The 18,014-nt window shown below is 40.7% G+C and overlaps 1 protein-coding gene and 2 long non-coding RNA genes across 3 annotated transcripts; 1 reads left to right on the top strand and 2 right to left on the bottom strand.

Moving 5' to 3' along the window:
* The first annotated feature begins 2,312 nt into the window (after positions 1–2,312).
* LOC140949045 (uncharacterized) lies at positions 2,313–9,831 on the top strand. Its single transcript, XM_073398297.1, has 6 exons — positions 2,313–2,699; positions 4,137–4,251; positions 4,879–4,992; positions 6,326–6,439; positions 7,886–8,002; positions 9,197–9,831. The coding sequence occupies exons 1-6, from the start codon at positions 2,313–2,315 to the stop codon at positions 9,829–9,831; spliced, it is 1,482 nt and encodes a 493-aa protein (XP_073254398.1).
* Positions 9,832–13,100: 3,269 nt separating this feature from the next.
* LOC140947629 (uncharacterized) lies at positions 13,101–14,955 on the bottom strand. Its single transcript, XR_012166990.1, has 2 exons — positions 14,804–14,955; positions 13,101–14,294 (listed from the first exon to the last, which is right to left on the bottom strand). It is a non-coding gene; the product is annotated as an uncharacterized lncRNA (long non-coding RNA).
* Positions 14,956–15,571: 616 nt separating this feature from the next.
* Positions 15,572–17,581, bottom strand: LOC140948692 (uncharacterized). The gene is made up of 3 exons (XR_012167077.1): positions 17,513–17,581; positions 16,639–16,651; positions 15,572–15,708 (listed from the first exon to the last, which is right to left on the bottom strand). It is a non-coding gene; the product is annotated as an uncharacterized lncRNA (long non-coding RNA).
* Between the last annotated feature and the right edge of the window lie 433 nt (positions 17,582–18,014).

The raw sequence follows: 18,014 nt of genomic DNA, 5'->3' as shown, positions 1-18,014 counted from the left end.
ACGAGTTGTATATACGTACTGAAGGAGAATTTTTTACTACCCCCACAGTATTTGCTTTAGAGGACTCCATATAGAAAAAATTGTTTTAAGATGGAATGAGTACTCCTTTTGTTCCTATATGGGACCAAATCAAGTGAGAATAATGGACCAAATGGCCAGCCCGCTCAGTGTAAGACCCCAAGTACGTTTTATAAAAACAGGTACATGCGAAGGTATTGGCCAGTGACTAATTGGATTTTGTGTTTATGACATGTTTCTGTTGTGGTTCGACGGTTTGCCACTGGTGACGTTTTTGGTTTATTTGCAGTAAACATTTGAATCTTGAGGCCTCGCTTGATTAAGCTGGCCAAAATATGGAAGCCACTATTACTTCTTTAAGATTGCGCGTTAGACAAGGACGGTGCACCACGTGTTGTGTCGACCTGTTATAAGATCTAGTAGGAAAGCTCGAGCTTTCCTGGTGTCCTTATTCGAATGACGTAGGATGCATGTTTCGATTTGTGGAAATTAAATGCTTTTTAATAATGGCTCGTTTGTGTCTAGTGTGTCTAGATCCTGTACTCTGACAATGCTGTGTCCAGAGGCACATCCCCGTATTGGCCATATAGGGAAGTACACCCGCCGGGTAACCATTGAATGCAAGACACCTAGTACAATATATAGCAAGGTTTAAGAATACAGCATTTCGTAAGTCACATAACTGTTCAACATTAATTTAAAAAAAATGTTTAGGACTGTGAATAAAGTTAAATGTTTAAATGAGCGGAGATGTTACGTGCTAGCAGACGTCATCATCTTTCTTTATGAAGTACCACGCATATTTTGGCATTATATTAATGTTGACGAAGTTAGTCGAATCACTCTCAAAAAATTATTGCAAAGTGCGATGGAATTATTACAAATTGCGACAGCTTAGTTTATTACAAAGTGCGATGGACTGTTATTACAAATTGCGACAGCTTTTTTATTACAAAGTGCGACACGGTCTATTACAAATTGCGACAGGTATTACAAAGCGCGATGATTATTACAAATTGCGACAGTACAATATTTGCTTCTCCGAATAGATATTTTACCGGAAACAGTCGTTGGGTACCCCTGTTCAGTGGCCACTTGCAACTTCCAGATAGAATTGAACGCCACTGATCCTAATCTACCAATTGTTCGATCATTTAGCCTCGTTAATTATTTTCAAATGCAACGTGATATTCGTATGCTAATGTTTGGTGATTTCACCATTTTCATTTAGAATGAAAATCCTTGTTAATTTTTGTAATTAACCAGCTTTTTTGCTTTAATGATTATTGAACGTAACCTGTTCTTAAAGGAATGAATATATTGTTTTGAAAGACAAAAGAAAACACACACACACACACACACAGATAATGCGAACCGCCAAGAACATTTTGAGAAAAAACAAAGAAAAAAACAACAGTTATTTGCCTTCGTAAAGTAAAATAGATATTTTGCTTTATAGTTGGCTACACACTCAGCACAACTTTCAACTTACATGTATTTTCGTAGCATATGTGGAAAGCAAACTCATAAACAAAAACAAGAACAAAACAAATCAAACGAACCTGCTTCACACCGGTAGAAAATTATGCGTGAATGCTGAAAATGGTACCACGTGCAGTTTCCGGTTCCGAAACCCGGATGATAAACAGGAACTATTTTAGAAGGTCTGGGGCGGAGTGGCGCTTGAGTATCTGATCTGGAGCGAAAACTACTCGAGCGAGAGCGTCTTAGTCTGAGCCGGTTTATTTTTGTCATGTGAATGCTGTACAAAATTCATTCTAGAATGAAACTCATTGTGGAATGAAAGTCTTTAGTAGCCTTTTATAGTCCCAAAGGTAAACGCGACAAACCAGTGCTCTTCTGAGCGAAGTCAGAAGAGTACTCAATCATGGGGTCGAGATTGGAGCTAATTGACTGTAAATCAGTTACGCAGAAAGAAAAAAAAATAAACAGCTGCCTTAGCTTTATACCATAACTGATTTTCTTACAAACTGAAACACTCAGCTTATCAATTATTGATATTAAGATGAATGGAAGTCTAAATCTTTAAAGGAAAAATAGGTAATTTGCATATGCATTTTGCGCGCCCTTGGTAAGCTATAATGATTAATAACCCCATCGTGTACTTAAAAACAGTCATTTTGTCCGCAATTTTCACTAAAAGGTTCTCCTTGATGTCATTACTACTACAATTTCTAGTCTCTTGCAGTTTCGGTCTACAGCTGGCCGTTAAAAATGGTAAAAAATGTTAAGGCTCATGTTGAACTAAAGAAACAACCTTGAAGGAACACATAATGCCTCAATTCCGTCGACGATCAACAATTGTTTTTGTGATTGGCTTCTTGGCAAGTGTGGTTTTCAAAGCAAAATGCGAGCTTCGCGTTGATGGCACTAAAGTCCTGAAACGACTGGGAGGACATACGAGCAATGGTGTCGCCTATGCCAACTTTGCAGCGCACTCATTTCATTACCTGAACACGACTCCTTTGCTATCTGTCTCGGTAAATGAATTTGCAGAATGTGGGAAACTGTGTGTCGATCACTTTCCTTGCTTCTCCTTTAACGTTGCCGTGTTTCGTGACTTCGAGAGAAAGATTTTGTGCGAACTCGTACCAAGCGATAAATACAATGAATCAAGAAAGTTTTCTTCCAGTCAGATTTTTCATCACTTCAGTATCAAGGTTTGTTTCAAAATTTACAACATTCTATTTTCTCTTAAAAATAGTTATATATTATTGGTGATCAACCTTACGTTTTGATGCCAGTCTAAATATTTGTGTAGTTCTTGTTTTTGCTGATTTAAGTACTAGGATACTCTATTTTCTGTCAATTTTGAGCTCCGTATCTTTCTTTCTTCAGTTGTGACCGGCTAAGTATTTAATACCCCCCCATTTCTTTATTATTATTTTTTCTGGGTTGTTGTCTTCAAATGATAGGTATAAATTAGGCTAATCCTTATCGGTCCTTAAATTTCACAGGTAAAAGGTTAGGATCAGTATCAGTTTGTTTTTCCAGCGGGGAAAATGTCTTAACTATGGGGAAGAACATGCGTGAAACATTAAACTCCAAAAAAGGTTCAAACAAAGTTTGAATTCCACGATCATTTCAACCCAATAGAAAACTAAACCAAAAAAAACCTTAGTTTCAGTCTAGCAAGTGACAAAATGTACAGACGTAATACATTAAGAGTTAAATTACGAAAGAAAACTAAATAAATAAACCGACCATGCACTGCTGACGTTCTATTAAATAAGACTTGTCAGAAACTGAAGCGTTCACAGTTAGCTTCAAAGCTTGTGAGATAGAAACACTTAAGGCTTAAGATAAGATAAGAACTCTATTTTAGCACGATAAAAAGATCAGCATTACTGGTGGGATCGTGCATACAAAAATTACAAGAAAAATAAGGAGTACTGGAAGCAAAGGTACAATTAAAAATTAAAAGCTGTTAAAAATGTTTGTAACCGATATTTCAGTTTTAGTTGTAGCTAAAATAGGTCGTGAAAATGTACAATTGAAAAATTAAAACTGTTAAAAGTATTCGTAACCGAGATCTCTATTTTTTGTTGTAGCTAAAATTAGTTCGAAATTCATTTTATCAGTGTGAAATTTTACAAGACAGCATTTAAATTCTTTCAAGGTTTTGGCCCTTGTTTCCTTGTTCGTTAAAGAGTTCCATGCAATTGCTCCTCTAAAGCGCATGGAGTTCCTTATAAAATTTCTATCGCATTAAGCGCCTCCGTGAATTCATTGAATTAGGCATAGTATTTGAGTCTGTCGATCAATCGCGAAGAAATTGCTAGAATGTAGTAGTGCTATATTAAGCGTTAGCCAAGGTGATTTGAATGTACCAAACAAATTGCCTCAGCGATACAAAAATGTTTTAAAACTAACAAATAGAACAAGAAATTTAACGAATTTACGTCATTACTTTCTGCTTAAAAATGTGTGATAAAAGCTTGGGATTGATTGCTGTTGTTTGAACCAACCAACAAAGAGTTTCTCTTCCCACTTTAACTTCAAACAAAATTAGAATCCGAATTATAAAGTAACCAGGGAAGGTAAGAATGCAGTGTCAAGCAATCAACTTAACCAACCGTTTTTTGTTGTTAAAACAGAGTGGTTGTTCCAGCCATCCCTGTGTTAATGGTGCAACTTGTGTACCCAGTTATGAGAGCAATGAATATCACTGCGCATGCGTTGCAGGATACAGTGGACAAAGTTGTGAAATAGGTATTTGGCTTTAAAACGTTTGTGAATCTTTTTACACCATAGGTGAACCCAGTTTCACACGAAATGTTGATGTAAAACTACCATTTTTTTACCACCTCTGACGCAATCACTTTCACCAATAGGTTGAATATGATAATGAGGATAAGACAAGTCCTAAATATAATAGGATCCTGGGAATTCCGGTCGATTTCCTACAGGTTATGGTGCTTAAAACCCGGACAAAAATACTGCTATGATCTTAAAAGGCTAAGATTGAAGAAGTGGTGCGCTTGGCCCTGTCAAAAGGATGTTTTCTTCCATCGGTTCATGGAGAAATATCAGAGCTTCAGTGCTAAAGAAGGAAGACGACAGTGTTTGTAATTTCCATTGTCAGGGTTGATTATCAATAGATTTAGTTCCCACCTAAGGGCATCTTCTTACACAGCGAACAATTGTTCCCCGGGTAATGTGCATGAAAGATCAGGACTTGAAACTCTTAATTTATTTAAAGTATATTGAAAGCAAAGCCCTATTTAGCAGATTGAGAGCAAAAAAAAAAAAAACAGAATCATCGACACGCTTTTTACTTGTGTATATACATTAATTAAGTATTACTGATGTTCTGTGGTTTACGTATTTACTTTCAAGATATCGATGAGTGTTCCAGTAATCCCTGTTTGAATGGCGGATCTTGTGTTGATCACGTGAATGGATACACTTGTAGCTGCCTGGCTGGCTACACTGGAGTCCATTGTCAGACAGGTACAAGAATAATTTGAAAGCTGGGAATTACATATTTCTACCTTACACAGGTTACCTCATCGTACCGGCCTGTCGCAACGTTTACATTTACTACCATACATAATATTATGTACTATCTTTCAATCAACCAGGCTTCAATCAGAAGAGAGAACACTACAGTTTTTATGATAATGAAAATCAATCTTCGTCGACATCGTCATCGCCACCATCATAATCGTTATCTTTATCACCGCCACCAAATTCACCACCACCATATAACTAGGAAGAATAAGCCAAGAGAACACAAAGACAGTGAAGGAGGCAGGCGCAGATCTAAAAACCTACCGACCTCGTCCCAAGGGCTTTTCCTTAAAAAAAAAATGGGTGGGCCATTTTTTAAGGCAAAACCCGTGGGGACGAGGTTAAAAACCGACTTGACCATTAGCAAAACGGCACGTTGCACACCGTAGGTGGCGTTTAGACCTTTGCGCAACCTTGCGGTCCCCAGTTGACGTTGCGTTGTCTTTGTTAAATCTGCCTGTCATCATCAGCAGGACCAGCATTGTTTACCGCGTCCTCTCTCCATGATTCTCGTCCAGTCACACCACCCTGTCGAGTACATTGTTAGTACTGACTACCAATTTCCTACCATAGTGTAGCTAATGGCACTATACCGTGCCTCTCCCAGGGCAGCTTTCATCCAGCATCGCCACAGCCCCAGCCCTTACACTTTCATGTCTGTCCGTCAATCGTTTCTTCCATGCTAATATTATCTGGATCTCCAAACCTACTTGCCTAGATCCAGAATGAGCTTTTAGTGTCCGAACCCGAAGGTTTCAGGGGTTTCTTTTCATGGTTTGCTTCTCTTGGATGGTTGCCAGGGCTACGAAGTGCTCCATCCACCCGGGTTTGGGATCAACGACTTCGAAATCCTATAAATGCTGGACTTTTGGGCTTGAATTCCCATCCCGGAGTAAAACCTTTAACGCAAAGGTTTTAGGGCCATCAAAAGCATCCCTGTTATTTAAATAGTTGCCCCGCCACATGTCTGCTTCTGGTAGGGGCTTAAATAGGTGATTCGGGACACTTTCAACACGAAAGATATAACCAAAAAAGATGGATGCTCATCGTCAAGCCTCGCCTCTGCTCCTTAAGTAGTATAGTGGGGACCTCTTAGATAGGACTTGAAACCCTTAATTTATTTAAAGTATGTTGAAAGCAAACCCCTATTTAGCAGATTGAGGACGAAAAAAAAAAAAGAATCATCGGCAAGATTTTTACTTGTGTATATATATATATATATATATTAATTAAATATTACTGATGTTTTTTGGTTTATTTATTTGCTTTCAAGATATCGATGAGTGTTCCAGTAATCCCTGTTTGAATGGTGGATCTTGCATTGATCACGTGAATGGATACACTTGTAGCTGCCTGGTTGGCTACACTGGAGTCCATTGTCAGACAGGTACACGAATGATTTGAAAGCTGGGAATTACATATTTCTACCTTACACAGGTTACCTCATCTTACCGGCCTGGCGCAACGTTTACATTTATGTAGTATCTTTAAATCAACCAGTCTTTGATCAGAACAAAGAACACTGTATTTTTTTATGATTTGAAAATCATCTTCTTCATTATCAACGCTATCATCATCATCAATATCATCATCATGGTCATCGTCATAATCATCGTCATCGCCATCATCATCATCGCTATCTTTATCGTCTCCAGCGCCACCAAAGCGACCACCACCATTATTAGGCAGAATTAGCGAAAAAAAGGAAAAGGCAGTGAAGAAGGCAGGCGCAGATCTAAAAACCGACTTGACCAATAGCAAAGCGTCACGTTGAACACCGTAGGTTGCGTTTAGACCTTTGCGCAAGTTTGCGCGTCCCCAGTTGACGTTGCGTTGTCTTTGCTAAATCTGCCTGTCATCATCAGCAGGATCAGCATTGTTATCCGCGTCCTCTCTCCATGATTCTCGTCTGGTCATTTCACCCTGTCGAGTACATTATTAGTACTGACTACCAATTTCCTACCATAGTGTAGCTAATGGCACTATACCATGCCTCTCTCAGGTCAGCTTTCATCCAGCGTCGCCACAGCCCCAGCCCTTACACTTTCATGTCTGTCCGTCAATCGTAACTTCCATGCTAATATTATCTGGATCTCCAAACCTACTGCCTGGGTCCAGAATGCACTTTCAGTGTCCGAACCTGAAGGTTTCAGGGGTTTCTTTTCATGGTTTGCTTCTCTTGGATGGTTGCCAGGGCTACGAAGTGTTCCATCCACCCGGGTTTGGGATCAACGACTTCGAAATCCTATAAATGCTGGACTTTTGGGCTTGAATCCCCATCCCGGAGTGAAACCTTTACCGCAAAGGTTTTAGGGCTCCCAAAAGCATCCCTATTATTTAAAATAGTTGCCCCGTTACATGCATGCTTCTGGTAGGGGCTTAAATAGGTGATTCGGGACACTTTCAATACAAAAGGTATAACCCCAAAAGATGGATGCTCAACTTCACACTTCGCCACTGCTCCTTAATTAGTATAGTGGGGACCTCTTAGATCCCTTTTTTGGTTTTGATAATCCATTAACGCCGATGGCTTGAAGAGTAGGTATTTCATTAAGACTACATCGACAGGTTTCCTTTTTTATTTTGTTCTAAATGTAACGTACATGAGAGGTTTTTAAAGTTATCTTTTAGATAGCTGAATCGCTCCGTTTTTGATTAGCTGACCAAAATTTATAAAAGCTTCCATTGGCTGATTCATTTTGACCAAGGAATAAGCTTCAAATTGCAAGTCACATTTTTACAAATGATAATCTATTTCTATATTTTCTTTTCTTTTGTATTGAGCTCCATGTTTTACACTGAAAGCAAAGTAAGATATTTTTTATTTTTTCAGATATCAATGAATGCTACAGCAATCCATGCTTGAATGGTGGGACGTGCGTCGATGGCGTGAACTCGTTTCACTGCAATTGCATTGCTTACTTTATTGGAGCACGCTGCGAGACGATAGGTTGGTTTGCTTTTCGTAACGTTGCTACAAAACATCTGTTTTAGAGAAGAGAAGTGATGACGTCACAAAAACGAAATTTGTGACATTAAGGGTATAGTTTGCATATCCACAAAGAATAAGATGAAAAATGTTCACTTGTCCAAAAATCAGCCTGTTCGCTTGTTGATTCAAATTTGTGAGGAGATATAGGCAACGTTATGCTCCGATGACTCCATATAAATCCCTCTGATATAGGACTGGATCGTTAACGATAAGATCCAATCCAGTTTTAGAAGAATTTGTACGCAGTCATCATAGCATAGCAGTACTTATATCTACCAACCCATTTGCACTAACAGGCTGACTTTTGGCAAGGGGGGCTTTTTTCATCTTGTTCTTTCTGAATATGCTAACCAATCCCCAAATTTCACAAATTTAAAATTTTTCTGACGTCACACCTTCCTTCTCTATTTACTGGCCATTCTTGAGAACAAGACTGGGTTGGTGTTGTGTTCAACCGCATCATGGGGGTACGAGTCTTTTACGTGTTTCGTGTGCAATAATGATGAAAGAAGCGATATAGCGTCATCAAAGCAGTCCCAGAGTGCAGTTTGACACACCAACCTAGTCTCCTGCAGAAGAGCCAATACTCTCCCCGTGCTCTCGGTAAGGTCCGTCGTGCGAAAGAAATCAACGAATAATGGCTTAACTTGGGATCAAAATTACTAGTTATCATATGACGGTCACCCATGTTCATGGGAGTGAAAAACTGAATTACAACCTGTTGCGTCATTTTTGGAGGACCATGCGGATACATACAGTATAAGCAAAAGCTCAACCTCGTGTCCCTCTTTTCCTCGTGTCCTAGTCTCCTAGAGCGGGGAAGAAAGGGGAAGGGGGGGGGGGGGGGGGCAAACTAGAGACCTTACGAAAGAGTTTGTGATTCAGGATTTAGTCAGTTATTTCACCTACAAATTAAACATTTTCTCATCCCCATTCACGATAACGGGTGGGATAGCTTGCGAACCCAGACATATTTCCAGTCGTCACTTCTCTTCATCCTAAAAGTAAACTGGGTAGGGAGAAACGCCCCACAACTGAAAATACGTCTGGGTTCGCAGGCTAGGGGTAGTACTTATATTTGGCGCTTCATACTGGAGGCTTATTACAGACTGGGCTGAATAAAGGAAACACGGTGCTTTTTTTATTCTCTAGATGTTCCAGATCCAATCGCCCTTTATCCGTTAAACGCTGCGTACACTTCAAGCGACATGATGGGAAATCAGCCAGCTGGAACTACCTCAAATGTACAGTACGCAGAAGGACCTGATGGGACCTCTCAAGGCTCGTACCAGTTCTGGGGAGTTTCTAACAGCTACATTGAACTACCAAATAATGGAGGCTTAGATACGCAGTATTCCATGACAATGTGTATGTGGGTATTTCCAGAAGATCAAGATGGTCCTCTATTTAACTACAGACCGTCGGGAAGTTGGGCAACGCACTTGTTTTTAGCTGGAGATGGAAAGTTTTTTTGTCGTTTTACCAAGAGAAATGATGTTATGATGGACTCTTTGGTCAGCCCGTCAGCTCTTAACACGGGCCAATGGTCGTATGTGGGCTGCTCGTATGATTACAGCACTGGTTTAGCTAGGGCCTGGGTTGGCGAGACAGAGGTTCGCACGAGGTATCTTGAAATAACGTCTTTGAGTACCGCTTATAATGTAAGACTCGGAGTGAAAATTGACGACAGCCGATACTTTAGGGGACGAGTCGCAAGGGTGCAAGTTTACAACATAGCTCTTAATTTGGGTCAATTTACAGCTGTAAAGTTCAGAGGGGCAAGTTAAAGATAGTGGGAGGGACACAAGCGTCAGTTTAAGTTCTTTCACCTACGAATACTTAAAAATGCCGCAAAAGCTGTTCATTTTACCTCCGGCAACAGCAGAAACTACAAAACTGGAACTGCAAAGCGCCATTGTTAGAAGTGGACGCCTCCGATTCCCCGTTATTTGCATGGCCAAAAGCGTAGTTGTAAAAATGGCCCACGAGCTCGCCATTCCGTGTAGCCTTGCCGCTTTTCCTGGCGATAGAAACTTCTGCGTCACAGTGGCCATAAGAAGACCGGCCACAGATCTGATTGCAAGACAACTTGTCACCTGTGTTTCTGACCATAACTGCATCCGCCACGGGTCCACTTCCTCCTGTGGGAGTGCTTCCTCTGCAGGCAGCAGCAGCTGTCACGTGATACGACTGCCAAGCAAGGTCGTATGCACTGTACTTGCCATAACCTGCCTCCAGAAGTTTCTGAGGAAGACGGCCATTCTTGTTGAGCGTGGCGAAACTAGAAGGTTTTCCGGCCTTGGCCAGCTCCGCTTTCAAGACAGGGACCTAGAATACAAAGGAAGAACACACTTTTGAACGTCATGTCGAGTCGAGTGAATTGTTTAGGGAGCCTTTGTTTGGGGGCCTGGAGTATTTGCATCAGATATCCGTACATGAATATTTATTTTTATTTATTAGATTCATCCATTCTTGGCAGGGACATCGCAGCAGCATAACGACGCCAGTTACTGCGGGCCCGTAACAGTCCCTCCCCTTACTCTTTACGAACAGTGGGCGGGTTCTTTAACGTCCCACAGGTTTTTATAGGGCCATGGGTTTTGAGATGGGGCCTATGGTTTATCATCATTATCCGAGAAGACTAGAAATACTAACCGTTCGCAGATGTCTCTACAGAGGCAGCACTTTCTCCTCAGTTGTTTTAAGACCCTAAGTTATTGTCTGGCCGGGTTTGAACCAGCGGCTTCCCGCTCGGCAGACCGGTGCTTATCCAACTGTGCTATCCTCCATAATACAAAAGTACACATGAAATACTTCCCCTAAATTTTGCAAAAGTTGGTATTGTTCTCAAATACACCATCTTGGGAATATAGAGAATTTAAAAACAATAGTTAACAATAGAATTTCGGGTCGAAACAGAGTGTATTATAGGATACTGGAAAGTAGAGAATGCTTTTAAATCCTTCCTTCCTTCTGCATCGGTTATCTTTTCGGTGATACTCAAATTTATATTAATGACCTTGTTTTTATAGCCGCCTCCCCCCTTTTCTAGCTTTTCCAGCCTTCTTGCTTGATCTGCCGGTAAAAAAACGATGTCTTAGTGCACAAGAGGCACGTATCAAACCAGCAGATACTGGCGTTCTTCTTGCGCTGTGAATGGCCATTGAAAAGGAGAGGATCGGCACGTATCAAACCAGCAGATACTGGCGTTCTTCTTGCGCTGTGAATGGCCATTGAAAAGGAGAGGATCGGGATAAACATTAGTAATAGGCCATTTGCCCGATGGCGTCATTTTACTACTACGACCAGAATCCTCCAGGGCATCGTTTTGTTTTACAAATCAAGGCTTTTGTTATTTAAACCTCACTGGGACTACCAATTTTAAACATGAAAGGAAAAACGAAATGAATTCTGGTCTTAGTAGTAAAAAGACGTTATCGTGCAAATGGCCCATTCATCTTCGCTCTGGTAAATGATTCTCAAATTAACATTAAAGTTGTAAAAACTGTAATAGCATAAGAATTTTTAATTTCCTGTCTATCTTGTATTTAATTTTGTATTTTTGTTTTCCATGCGGCACTTAATTCCTTCTCCAAAGTTTATCAAGCACACTTGGTACTTCAAATAGACCCTTCCAGGGTGTTTCAACTTTTGACATGGACCAGTCAGGGAAAATGCATCAACACCACTGGAAAGAACGTTTCAAAATAAGTGATACGTCTGACGCGAAAATTTTACCGACGTTTGTATGGTGGGGGCAAGTTTGTGCCCCCCACCCCACCATACAAACGCCTGTAAAATTCGCGATTTTAGGAGCTAGATCTTCTTTAGTGATCATCAATTCAATTTCAAAATCGGTAATTTACTAGCTTGAACAAGGTCTTTCCACTGGTGTCGACGGATTTTCCCAAACTTATCCATGTCAAAATATGGAAAAATAAATAAATAAAAATTTAACCGTTGAAAGGTCTACCCAAATCGTCCTGTAAACTCCTTCTGCAGGTGGTTTCAAGACAAATCCGCTATTTACTTTATTACGTCATCACTGTATAACTCCTTATGTTAGAGCTGTGAAATTGATTTCCGCATTCCCGTCATATACCACAAATCGGCTCGAGACGATCTTTCAACCTATTTACAGCTGTTTCGAGAAAGGTTGTCGGAAAAAGTGCACGCGACAATCTCGAAAGGTATTGTGGATGGTTTTTGGTTCACTGTCTTTCAAAGAAATTTCAAAGAATGGCACGAGAGGCCATGGAAGTATGTTTGCGAGGGCTAAAGGAAAGAAACAAAAGTAGGTTCGACAGCTACAGTGTCAAGAACAAGTGTATTGATCATATCCCATATTACCTTTCGGGATTGTCTGGTGCACAGTTTTTGCTACAACCTTTCTCGAAATAGCTGTATACTTAGAACTTTACATACTGCTACATCACCAGCATTATTAGTGTTTATTCCAGAAAGGTAAGCAAAGGCATCAGTCTAAAGGAAAAATCAAATATATAAGGTGTCATAAGTAAAATTCATTGAAACCTTAACTGACCGGACTGGATATTAAGCGGACGCCTTGTATTAAGCGGAAAGGATCAAAGTCGTGCCATGTTTCTGTATTGAGGAAACTATATTAAGCTGTTACATAAAATTAACAAGTAATGAATAAGGCTGAGTATCTTATGAAGAATTATGGAGATCGAGTAGGGTGTTATCAGTCGAGGCCGTTCACCGCGTAACACGTAGTCATCGCGTTTCCTGAGCGCACGCCAGATTGCCCAGAGCCGAAAGCTTTCCAAAATTATTCCCACAAAAAACGCATCACAATATCCATGACGAGGCAAAAAGATGAGAGACTTGTGTGGCCTTAAAGAATTGGGGCTTCAATGGCGAATCGGTGCGCCGTTCATGGGTACAGGAGAGTTTTGTGAGTCGAGACTGCGCGCCGTCACCTGCCTTGCTTCGCTTTATGTAGGAAAACAACACCGAATAAACAACGCGCCGTAAAACCGTATAAAACGGCCATGAATTGAGCCCAGGTTACACAGAAAAAGCAACAACAGGCCCAAGTTAACGTAATTACCATTTATTTCTATATTTATGCCTATATTGCTACGTTTTAACAGCCATATTGAATTTCTCATACAAATTCTTCAAATCGTTCGTAATAAGCAAAACAGTATCGAAACTCGCGGTGATTTATGGATCGAGCTTTGGCCGGCTGTGATTTGACCGAGAGAATTTTAAAAAAGTTTATTTGCTACAATTAAGAGCCAAGTTGACCATAGATGGCTCCTCTAACAAAGGGCATCCGCAGCCAGCTCCGTTCTTTACTATTGCCAATTTTTATCGTTTCATGCATCAGTAATTTCGACGCTCCACCTGTCATCATCACCGTTAAGGATAAAGCTCGAAATATGGCTAAAAATTAACAAGAGTTGTGTTATTTCTTCGAAAAGCAATTGAGATCTGCAATCTCAGTTACAGTTACTATAGAGTACTAAAGTGATGACGTCATAAAAATGAATTTCTTGGGGTCGACCCAAAAAAACTTAGAAGGGTTCGTATGGAGTTTTCTGAGCATAACTGGGCTACGATCTCAGAGACATTTTGCCCCGAAATGCTCATTTTTGGCAAGTAGGCCTCTTGGACATTGTTCTTTCAGAATATCCTGACAAATCCCATAATTTCAGAAATTTCATTTTTATGACGTCACACTTTAGTACTCTATTATGATTCAAATTTGCAAAGAAAGCCCTTTTTCAACTTCAGCTTCTTCTTTCCTCCCGCATTATTAAGGAAAAATCCTGTGGTAGATACAAAGGCAAAAAGTTAGATGACAGGGGAAGTAGATCTTGCTTTGACACACTTTAAAGTTGTCTTTATTTTCTTATAAGAAAAGATAAACCGAAAATATCATTACTCCTTTAAGTCAAATTAACATCCAGCGGGTTTATATGACCTTCAGGCAGCTGTTGAAGCTATAATGCAAGAATTTGTATTTAATTTATTTCTTAGTTTTCCATTAAGATTAAGCAAGTTTTTATATCTTGACAAGGTTAAATAACACCGTTGAGATGGATCTTTGACCGGGCTGACGTCTACCAGGTGGCATAAGGTCTTCGTCGCACGCACCGGGCGATTTTACAGTTACAGCGGTAGGGTACGCAGGAGAAGCCTGGTCTACAGGTTTTGGCTGCGCATGCTCTACGATCTCGGCAAGGTGGCAAAAATTTGTTACGCCATTTGCATCTTCGTCCTGTTGAGTTAAGCAATAAATCATCAATCCTTTAATTAGAATTACACTTTTATGTTTAAATAAAAGGAATTTTCACCTGGAACTCTTCGCCGCACGCACCGGGCGGTGTTAAAGTCGCAAGAACATGGCCCGCAAGAGAGGCCTAGTCCACAACTTATGGCTGCACAAGCTCGAAACGTCAGGGCAACGTGGCAGATTTTTCTTGCAGCATTGACATTCTGGGCATGTCGAGTCAAACAAAGGTCCTTGAGATATTCCATTTCCATTACATTTTACATTTTAAAGTAAAAAGACGATATACGTCCTCCACCTGGCGTTGGAAGGGGAGCTGTTGGAACGCACCTGGCAATGTTACAGTTGCAAGGACATGAGTCGCGGTAAAAGCCTGGCTCACAGGGTATGTCTAAACATGCTCCAAAATCAGGGTAAGGTGGCAAGGATACGTTGGGACAGTTGTATTTTGCATCCTTTAAGTAAATAATAATAATAATAAAATTTCCATGACTCGCCTGGAGTTGGAAGGGGTGCTGTTGGCACGCATCGGCCAATTTCACAATTACAAGGACATGGTTCGCAGGAGAAGCCTGGTCCACACGTTATGGCTGCACAAGCTCCAAAGTCAGGACAAGGTGGCAGATTTTCGTTGCTGCATTGACATCCTCGGCCTTTTGAGTCAAACACTAAACCTTAACAAACAATAAACCTTCCATTTTAATTGCATTATATATTTAAAATCAAAAGGACTAATAGGTAAATGGCTTTTACCTGATGTTGGAAGCGGTGCTGTTGGAACGCAACGGGCGATATTACAGTCACAAGGACATGGTTCACAGGAGAAGCCTGGTCCACAAGTTATGGCGGCGCATGCTCTAAAGTCAGGGCAAGGTGGCAGAGTTTCGTTGCGGCATTGGCATTCTGGGCCTGTTGAGTCGAACAATAGGTCCTTGAGACATTCCATTTCCATTGCATTTTACATTTTAAAGTTAAAGACTATATACATGACTTTCACCTGGAATTGGAAGGGTTGCTGTCGGCACGCACCGGGCGATATTACAGTTACAAGGACATGGTTCACAAGAGAAGCCTGGTCCACAAGTTATGGCTGCGCATGCTCCAAAGTCAGGACAAGATGGCAGAGTTTTGTTGCTGCATTGACATCCTTGGCCTGTTTAGTCGAACAGAGTAGTGCATTTAAACCTTCCAGTTTAATTGCATGATATATTTAAAAACAAAGGACTAATAACTAAATGGCTTTTACCTGATGTTGGAAGCGGTGCTGTTGGAACACACCCGGCGATATTACAGTCACAGGGACATGGCTCACAGGAGAAGCCTGGTCCACAAGTTATGGCGGCGCATGCTCCAAAGTCAGGGCAAGGTGGCAGAGTTTCGTTGTGGCATTGGCATTCTGGGCCTGTTGAGTCAAACAATAGGTCCTTGAGACATTCCATTTCCATTGCATTTTACATTTTAAAGTTAAAGACTATATCCATGGCTTTCACCTGGAGTTGTAATGGGTGTTCTTGGCACGCACCGGGCGATATTACAGTCACAAGGACATGGTTCACAAGAGAAGCCTGGTCTACACGCTATGGCTGCGCATGCTCCAAAATCAGGGCAAGGTGTGAAAGATTTGTTGGAACAATTGCAACCTAAGCCTTTTTAATAAAGTGATTAAGCATTTTAACTTTTTAAAAGGAAAAGAACGCTATATTACTTTTATCAAGAATGAGTTGGCAGCAGTGCTGTTGGCACGCACCGGGCAATTTCACAATTACAAGGACATGGCTCGCAGCAGAAGCCAGGCCCCAGGCCTCTGTTTCAAAACGAGGCTAAGTGCGAGGCCATTGATATGAAAATGGTTTTTTTATTCTGATGCAAATGAAGCTTAATATCATAAGAAAGGTTTTACACTTAGCCTCGTTTTGAAAGTGAGGGTTTTGGAACCCGGAAATGGCCTATTGTATTTCATATTTAACATCAAAAAGACTAAGTAAATGACTTTTATCTGGAGTTGGAATCGGTGCTGTTGGAACGCACCGGGCGTTGTTACAGTTACAAGGACATGGTTCACAGGAGAAGCCTGGTCCACAGGTTATGGCTGCGCATGCTCGAAAGTCAGGGTAAGGTGGCAAAGATTTGTTGGGACAGTTGCAACGTAAGCTTGTTGAATAAAGTGGCCAGACGTTTTAATCTCCGTTCACTTTAATGTCGGCGATTTTACAGGTATAAGGACGTGGCTCGCAGGAGAAGCATGCTCCATCGTTATTCAAGGATTAGGGTTATTCATTTCATTATGATTCTGAACTAAAACGTGTAAGGACAGCTATAATTTGACTCCTACCTCGAATAAGACGCTGTGGAGAGAAAATCACAGAAAGGTTAATTGATTTGGTAGAAGAAGCTGTTATATTTTTTAAACGGGACACAAATCTTGGTTGCTTGGCGGAAAGGGATTGAACCTACACCAATCGGCGAATTATCTCACTGTTGTGGTTACCCTTCAATGTTCAATAAATAAATAAATAAACAAAAGGAATCCAAAGTGCAACATCAGTAGTCCTACCTATAGCAGAAATACCGCCCAAAGTTATAGACACAAGCCGGGAACCATTTTCTTTATGCGTTTTTGCGAGAGAAACAACTTTCATGCCATCATTGAAAACGCCAAAAAATTGACCAACTATATAAAATTCCGATTTTGTTTTGTAAAATCATCATTAGCATGCTGGAGAAGAAATGATACCGCACCTTCCTCAAGCAACCTTTTCAAATGATGAGTGACAGTGAAAACATAGGAACATGAAAGCGGGTATTACAGAAAGTAAAAAAAAAAGAAAACGCATCGTGCTTCAACTGTAAATAAGTTAAAAGAAAGGAATGTGATACCAGGAGCCCTTAGCTGATGAGAACCGATGAAAACGTCGTGGCACGAGTACATGGAAACGCCCCATATAAGGTAATCTTTTTTTCGGAAAATCTGGAAAGCTTTGCTTCTGAAAACTGGAATCCTGGGCTTTGAAATCCAGAATTAGCTTAAGGAATCCGGAATCCACCTTCCCATGATAAGTAATCCGGAATCCAGCGAATACCTGGAATCTGGAATCTATACCATGGGATCCAGAATCCAAGAGTGTCTTGGATTTCTTTACATGGAGCTTATGGAAGTTACTCTCTCCGGGTTATGAACTCCTGGTGACATGATCATGATCTCTTACCGGTGATCCTTCTGCGTATGCAAGGTATGCGATCAGGATAACAACAAGGATGTTGGACATGTCGGAACTGAGATGCAAATGTGAAAATTATTTTAATGAAACTAGTAATAACCGAAAGTTAGGGAGTGCGGGTGACAACGATCGAAGGTCGAAATACGTTTGCTTTATCCCTGTGCTTTGCGTAACTTTCACGTGATATATGGTCAAAACACGCGTGATCAGAATACGAGTGACAAAAGGTCCAAATACTCGTGATCAGATTGCGTTCTGTGCATTCCAGTGGAAGCCCAAACGGTGCTGGTTACATACGTGCCGTGCATGCGTAATAGCAACCTGGAGATTAGGATTGCGGACTCCTCTTGTCGCCCGCAAAAAATGATGCCTTTCAAGGGTATACCGGGAAATCAGCGACATAGCGCCGAAAAAGAAAGGCCTGTATTGCGTAATATCAGTAAACTTGCACCTTTAATATATATAATAATACAAAATCGACAGCATGAGT

The sequence above is a fragment of the Porites lutea genome, chromosome 9, assembly GCF_958299795.1.
Source record: "Porites lutea chromosome 9, jaPorLute2.1, whole genome shotgun sequence".
Taxonomy (NCBI): domain Eukaryota; kingdom Metazoa; phylum Cnidaria; class Anthozoa; order Scleractinia; family Poritidae; genus Porites; species Porites lutea.
The sequence above is the reverse complement of the archived record's forward strand: the minus strand, read 5'-3'. Positions and strand labels throughout refer to the sequence as shown.